The 8,061-nt window shown below is 42.7% G+C and overlaps 1 protein-coding gene across 5 annotated transcripts in view; it reads left to right on the forward strand.

Annotated features, from left to right (window-relative positions):
• The window catches only part of LOC110527925 (cadherin-4), a 243,357-nt gene extending 241,457 nt beyond the window's left edge, over positions 1-1,900 (forward strand). For 4 of the 5 annotated variants that reach the window (XM_036983417.1, XM_036983419.1, XM_021609553.2 and 1 more), the window contains one exon: positions 58-1,900. In XM_036983417.1, the coding sequence (XP_036839312.1) occupies positions 58-264 (207 nt within the window). In that variant the 3' untranslated portion in view covers positions 265-1,900. The remainder of the gene's footprint in view (positions 1-57) is intronic. The other variant, XM_036983418.1, reaches the window with a different exon arrangement.
• Positions 1,901-8,061: the final 6,161 nt, after the last annotated feature.

Genomic DNA, 8,061 nt, shown 5'->3' on the forward strand with positions numbered 1-8,061 from the left:
AGTATTTTGCCTTCCTCTCCTCAGTGTTAACTAACCCTCTATCTGTTTCTCTGTCAGGGTCTGAGGGCAGCAGACAACGACCCCACAGCCCCGCCCTATGACTCCCTGCTGGTGTTTGACTATGAGGGCAGCGGCTCCACGGCCGGCTCTGTCAGCTCCCTCAACTCCTCAAGCTCAGGGGACCAGGACTACGACTACCTCAACGACTGGGGCCCCCGCTTCAAGAAGCTGGCTGACCTCTACGGCGGAGGAGACGACGACTGAGAAAGGGGTGGGGTACGGAGGGGGTCCGGGGGGAGGGTTTGGGGTTGGGGTCAGATGCTCCTCGAAACCACAGGCAGGGCCCAAGCAGTACCACATTAGATATTTCCATAGTAGACCAGTGAGGACAGAACGGACGTTAGAGACTGTTCTAGAACACGGCCTGTGACCTCACCAGGTTCTGCTGCTACTCTATTCTGGCTTTTTTTAGTGGCAAGTTTTTAGTGTGTTTTGTTTCTCACTCTACTGAATTTCAAGCTATCTGGGGACACAAGGCGCTTCTGAGAAACAGGAGTGATGACGCTCGTTTGGCTTGGATGGTAAAAAGGAACAGGACAAACCCGTCTCTTTTTGGCTTAACGCTGAACAGTGTACAGAAAGACACTTTCTCTCTCAACTTGAATTTCATTAGAACAGAAGCACTGTCGTTTTATAAAGTGCCTTTTGTGGTGTGTTTTGTATTGAACTCCTGCTATCTCAGGGTTGTTTGCCATTGGAGTGGTTTCGAGCGGCACACTCCCTTGTAACCTCCATGCCCCCAACCTTCATATGGCTCCCTCTCCTCTTCTCTCTGGTGTAGAAAGAACTACTGTACCCAGCAGCAACACAGAGAAGTGAACCTCACAACGAGGGCTGGCTGCAGGTTAAGATCAGTTGAACTCTGACCTTTTGGAGCATTTTGGGGAAGTACTACTAAAGCAACCCTCTGTCAGTGAGACCTGATACACACTAGGGTGATCGAAGACTTTCCCAAGCGTCATCCGGTCAACACAACAACACACTGACATTGGGTGTGTGAGTGTATGTGGTTGTTTTTATAAATGTGGGGGTTTTCTAACAAACAGAGAATGCCTGCCTTTCCTCTGTGAACTCAGTCTAGGAGCATTTACGTTTGGACGCTTGCCTGCCCTGTACGGTTTTGTGTTGCTTTCCACACTGTAAAACTTATATAGGCATGATCTGAGTAGTGAGACAGTATGAGAGAGTACGACTTTAAATGGCTTGGAAAGAAGGCACTGAAAAAGAAGCGTTATAAGGATTTTTTTGCCTTGAACATTCCCATTTTTTAGGTCAACAAAACTATTAAAAGGTGCATGATTTTTTTTCCAAACTGTTTTATTCAACGCACTTGTTCTTATGTGGTGAGAATGTAAAAAAAAATAGTACGCTGAAAATATACGAATATACTCTGTAAAAAGACATTCAAAAAAGAAAATGCTGTAAGATACCTATTTTTTGAAGTATTAACAACCAAAAGGTTGATGCTCTTCAATGGGCTGAATGACATTTTGGCCCGGCCATTTTCAATGTGTGCGTGTGTTTCTTTTCTAATTTTGGTCAAGATGCTGTATGTAGGTTTCTTTCAGTTGATCTTTTTCACACACAAAAAAATATTGTTGGTTCTTTTTTAAGAATTAAGAAAGCTTTGTTATAGTTCAGTTTTTTTAATATGTCAAATGCAGCCCTCCCTCTTCTCATGTGTCTTTGACGCATTCCTGTCGGCCTCTGAAGTTGGAACTGTTCAAGGGTTAAACAGCCATGCCTGCTGATAGTTGTTCTATTATTCAGTGTATCTGAATTATTTTCTTCATTGATCTGGATATGTGCTTTAGAAAATAAATGAGACATGTTTTAAAAATGTGGCACCTTACTTATTTCTACCCTGTTCAACCATCAGTGTTCTTCACTCCCAACTTTCTGAGATTACACCCTCCTGGAATATACTCTTGATGCTATTTTTATCTTAAACTTGGCCATTGGTTATTTTGCACCCTCGCTGAATGACTGACTGTACTATTCTCTGTTTGTGTTTTTGCTGGATGTCAAGGCCTGGCGGTTCTAACTCCCTGTACACTGCAGAGCTGGGTCACAACGTGTATTTGTGTCCATCCCTGTGATTTCAATTAGTCAGCTGAGGCCCCAAAAAGCGGCGGGGGAATGGAAGGATTTTCATCCTCCCCGGCTGTGTGTCTATCAATTAGCCACGCCATTAATCCCCAGGACCTAATCTCATTAGATAGAGAGCCTTTAATGAGACACCCAGAGAGACAAATTATATATATATATATATATATATATATTATTTTTTAAACCTGTTTTAGACCCAGGTCCACTCAGACCCAACCCTGGAGAGAGAGAGCGAGAAATTGAATAAGGATTTCCTTCCATTCATACGGTGAAGCACAGCAACCATACTAACAAGAAGATTCCATCACCTGTGAATGGCATTGCTTTTGCACAAGTAACTATTAAAAAGTAATAATTGTCTTCAGATGATGATGCAAATGGAGAGTTACTTCGGTTTCTTCAAGGGTTAGGCTACTTTGATATATTGGCAAACAGTTCCTGTGGCCCTGTCCTGCACACTTTGAGTCCCACAATCACACCGGCGTAATTTAGTGCTTCCAACCCCTTAAACAGTGTGTGTTTGAGCTACAGACTTCTTTTTTTGTATTGGGTTTGTCTATTTGTGTTCTTCTGCTTCAGCTGATACCAACCATTAGTATGTGTGATTAACAGGGGATGAGCTAGAGCGGATTGTGAGATAAGGGCGGATCCCGAAAACGTTTCTTCTCACAAAAATGTCTGTAAAATCCATACGGTTTGAGCTACATACTATTATGAGCCCACTATGAATAGCGGAGACTCTCACAAATGTGCATGTTTTTGCTCAATGTTTTGTTCGAGGACGTTCACAAGTCAAACAAGTCATTACAAAGTAAGGTTTCTTCTCCATAGAATATCATAGGAAATCCCAGGACATAGTGTCTACAATGCTGACGTAGTTTCTGTCACAAACACCACACAGTTGTCACTAAGTAGTTGGATATTCATTTTCTACTGAGCAAACCATTTCTGTACTTACAGCATTCTTATAAATTCATTTTCTATTTGGTTTTTGCTCGACATTTGTGACTCGTTTCAAGAAAATAGGTGTATGTCGCAGATCACTACTTCACAGGAGAGCCATTTTTTTATAAAAATGCATGTGACCTTTCATGTGCCTTAATAAAAAACTAGTATGGCGTATGTAAATACTAATACAATTGTTAAATTACGAGCCTAGTTGGTTTAGCCACAGAAAAGTCAGCAACCTTCCCCCTAGCCATGATTGGCTGAGATAATGAGTGGGCTGGACATGCCGAGAGATGAGTTTGGATTGGTCTGCCATATAGCATGCTTCTGTCTGTTTGAGCTGGTCAGTATGTGTAGGAACTCCTGTCTAACGCAGTTTTATAAAAATGTATCGCGTAGTAAAACTGGATAAGTGTTGCTCTCCACTTTCTGGAGGACCGAGTTTTGAAATCAGTGGAATTTGAGTAGCATAGCTAAGGAGATGGAGAAAACACCAGTCTCTGGATTACATCTCCATCTAAGGGCAACCATGGCATCCGTGACAGGGAGATGCATCCACCCTTGATGTATATGTGTAAGATAGTCTAGCTAGCTACATTTTCAGATATTACAAGTTTATAATTTTGACAGAAAGTGGTTTCATTTCAAGTTAAAGTGTACTGGTAGCTAGCTAACGTTGGCTGGCTCGCTAGCTAACGTTACATGTATGATCTTATTATTCGTATCGCAGAGCCATTTGCTTTGCTAGTTTTAGTCTAATGTTAGCTAGCTAACATTGAACCTGGTTGGTTAGCTACCTTCATGCAGGGTAGTAACATCATGAGTTGAGATGATGGTAAATTGTTTACCTAGCTAGCTAGCTACATGTCTTAACAAAAGACTCCACTATGCAAGTAACCATTTCAGGTTTGTTCGTAAATTCAGTCTGGCCATCTACTCCGATTTCAGAGCACTTTCATCTGAGTGTGCCAGAGTGCAGAATAACTGATGAATTTACGAATGCTCAACACCCGTTGAATATGGCCGGTGTCAGCGAACGCCGTGAAAAAAACGTAATGAAATTGCTGCCAGCAGCACAGTTAGTCACCAACGCTAGGGCCAGAGTTTCGGTGGGGGCTGAAGCTTAAGAGGGTGTGAACGATGCTGAATGGGTGTGGGCAAAGAGCTCTCCAGTAGGTGTACCAAAAATTCAAAGGCCATTTTCTCGAAAGTGAGGTTACAAGTTTGTCAACTTTCAAAGCAGAATTACTTTCCCATTGTTCCTCAAATGTAGTGTATGATATACCATGTTGTAGCTCTGTGTGTCTGCTTTTATCCAATGTAAAAAAAACACTTTCAAATTTTGCTACATCAGACCAAATCAAGGCAGTCGGTCACATTTGTCAATAAAACTCATGAATGCCACTGTTAATGTTAAATTGTTTTGTGTTCTACCTTTTGCCCTAGTTGTCCTAAAAATAAAATGGTAAAACACTTAATTGTGAGGCTAAATATAAGGGCTAGACATGCAGATAAATTAATGTAGTGAAAGAAATCGGATTTTTTTGTTGGGAGTCCCTAGGACTGATAAGGTTTAAAGAGTTAAAGAGAGAGTAAAGCAAACTTGATGTGGCTTATTGATCAATTGTGTATAAGCTACTGAGCAGTAGTTTAGCAGCTGGCCATCGGCCAGCGCCTTATGTGTTGTAAATAAAGTTTTCCTTTTCAAATGCGCTCAGCCCAGCTCTTTAATTTCCTCCCCATAAAGGCCTCGTCTCTTGGGCCGGCAGAGGGAACAATCCATTCTGAGAAAGACCTGGACCGCTGGGTGTTGGTGGTGCCCTGGTAACTGACTGTTTACAATTTAGTGCTGATGGGGCTGCTCCTGTCACTTGTATACCGGGTCTGTTGTGCTGACACAGTGGGGCACTCCTGCTATTTTAAGATCAGGTCGTGAATGAGATCAAGGCTGCGATTCAATCAGATTAAGCGTTAACCGACAATAGCAGACACCCGCATAGCTGGTGTTTTGGTGGTGTCGACGGTGTAACTGCATTAAGAGCTGTCAAATTGGTGAGCGGCCGCTCATGTGTTTATCACGAAGCTACACCCCTCCCACTCGTGTTAGAAGTTCGGAACGAGAAAGTGTAGGCTGTATATAGCCTATCGAAAGCCTATAGCCTATCGAATGGAGCAGAGACCAGATGGGTCTCAACTCTGTATTTTATGTAAATAACATCTTTCAGATATTAGTTTACCCATCACATACCAAACTACCATAGACTTTGCAAACTTTCCACCAGAATGTGCTTGTGTATCTGTTAGTAGGTCTATCTCTGCAAAGTACCACTGCGTTGCACTAAAACACCTTGTTGAATAACTGACTTGCAGCATCTACCCTTCCCAATGTGGTGTTAGTGCCTTATCTGGTCCTGTCAGAGTGTGGTGATTGTGAGCAAGCCCACTTTGAAGGGTTTAGAAGCCTTCATCCATGGCTAATGCAGACTGGGGTGTAGAGTATGGCTCATCTGAGAGACTCCTGCTCTGTCTGCTATTTCCATTCAACCCCATGTCCATTCATCCAGTATCAGTACAGGCATGCAGACCAGGGCTTCACATGAACAATCAATTGGAAGCAGAGTGATTAGTATAAATAAGTCATCAGCCACCATGTGTACTAGCATTAACTGTGTATGTGTAAAGATATCACAGTAACATGATGAAGAGTAATGACAAACCTAACTGACTATGTACCTGCTGAACCCGTTTCCTCGACGCATTGTGGTGTCTGTCGACAAATGTCGAATAAAGGTACATCGTTTTTAAAGGGATGGCTTAAGATAAATGTACTGAAAACCCTAGTGAATGGAAAGTCCATGAGAAAATCCGTTGGCTATCAAGTAGAAGGGATTTCGGCTGTTACTTTTATTCAGTGCGCGAAAGGTAGCCACACCTGTAGAACACATTACGCGCTTGCAGTAGGTTAGTCTGAATACCAACTACTGAGAAGTGCGCAGGAAAGGTGTACTTTTCCTAAGTCTGAATCGGCCCCCAGGTGATGAGCCTGAGAGACACTGCCTAAGGGACTAGTCAGCTGCATGACACTGATGTGTGTGTGTGTGTGAGTGTGTGTGCGTGTGTATGGCCTGCAGCAGTGGGATGGTCTGAATGAGGCCCATTAAAGAGGCCAACAGGCTATTAACCCCAAATTCAATACTTCACAGGTTCAGCCACAGTTATGAACCCATTCCGGCGGCAGTCATAAACACTGGGCTCATTTCCAGGCCAGAGCAGACCGCTTCACTCGACCCCAATACTCATTAACCCACTCTGGAACAGTAAAAGACATGAACGAGAAAAGACCCCAATAAGTTAGCGTAAATAAAGAACAAGGGCTCTATTCAATATGCATCGTGGAAGTTAAGCGCTAATTGAAATTTAAAGGCAATGTTTGGCGTTGGCGGAGGCAGCGTTCACGGTAAACGCTGTATATGTCGGCTCAATCAGAAATGACCTTTACATTTCTATAGCAAAGTCTGTAACGGTTAGGCGATACAGATTGAATAGAGCCCTAGGTGATTTTCCTCTTCATGGAGATCAAGACCAGCTGCTAGATGATTTCTGACTTGTTACTTCAAACGGTAAAGACTCCGCTTAACCTCCCCCTGACCTCTGGTCCTCTAGGACTGAGCCTCCTCTTGATTTGAACCATGGTTAACCTTTAACCATCATGAAGTCAGATAGTTACATACACTTAGGTTGGAGGCATTAAAACTAGTTTTTCAACCACTCCACAAATTTCTTGTTAACAAACTATAGTTTTGGCAAGTCAGTTAGGACATCTACTTTGTGCATTACACAAGTCATTTTTCCAAAATTGTTTACAGACAGATTATTTGACCTATAATTCACTATATCACACTTCCAAGCGGTCAGAAGTTTACATACACTAGGTTGACTGTGCCTTTAAACAGCTTGGAGAATTCCAGAAAATTATGTCATGGCGTTAGAAGCTACTGATAGGCAAATTGACATAATTTCAGTCAATTGGAGGTGTACCTGTGGATGTATTTCAAGGCCTACCTTCAAACTCAGTGCCTCTTTGCTTGACATCATGGGAAAATCAAACTAAATCAGCCAAGTCCTCAGGAAAAAATTGTAGACCTCCACAAGTCTGGTTCATCCTTGGGAGCAATTTCCAAACGCCTGAGGGTACCACGTTCATCTCTGCAAACAATAATACGCAAGTATAAACACCATGGGACCACGCAGCCGCCATACCGCTCAGGAAGGAGATGTGTTCTGTCTCCTAGAGATTAATGTACTTTGGTGCGAAAAGTGCAAATCAATCCCAGAACAACAGCAAAGGACCTTGTGAAGATGCTGGAGAAAACAGGTACAAAAGTATCTATATCCACAGTAAAACGAGTCATATACTGATATAACCTGAAAGGCCGTTCAGCAGGGAAGAAGCCACTGCTCCAAAACAGCCATAAAAAAAGCCAGACTACGGTTTGCAATTGCACATGGGGACAAAGATAATACTTTTTGGAGAAATGTCCTCTGGTCTGATGAAACAAAAATAGAACTGTTTGGCCATAATGACCATTATGTTTGGAGGAAAAAGGGGGAAGCTTGCAAGCCGAAGAACACCATCCCAACAGTGAAGCACGGGGGTGGCAGCATCATGTTGTGGGGGTGCTTTGCTGCAGGAGGGACTGGTGCACTTCACAAAATAGATGGCAACATGAGGCAGGAAAATTATGTGGATATATTGAAGCAACATCTCAAGACATCAGTTAAAGCTTGGTCGCAAATGGGTCTTCCAAATGGACAATGACCCCAAGCATACTTCCAAAGTTGTGGCAAAATGGCTTAAGGACAACAAAGTCAAGGTATTGGAGTGGCCATCACAAAGCCCTGACCTCAATCCCATAGAACATTTGTGGGCAGAACTGAAAAAGT

The sequence above is a fragment of the Oncorhynchus mykiss genome, chromosome 7 (genome assembly GCF_013265735.2).
Source record: "Oncorhynchus mykiss isolate Arlee chromosome 7, USDA_OmykA_1.1, whole genome shotgun sequence".
Classification (NCBI taxonomy): Eukaryota; Metazoa; Chordata; class Actinopteri; order Salmoniformes; family Salmonidae; genus Oncorhynchus; species Oncorhynchus mykiss.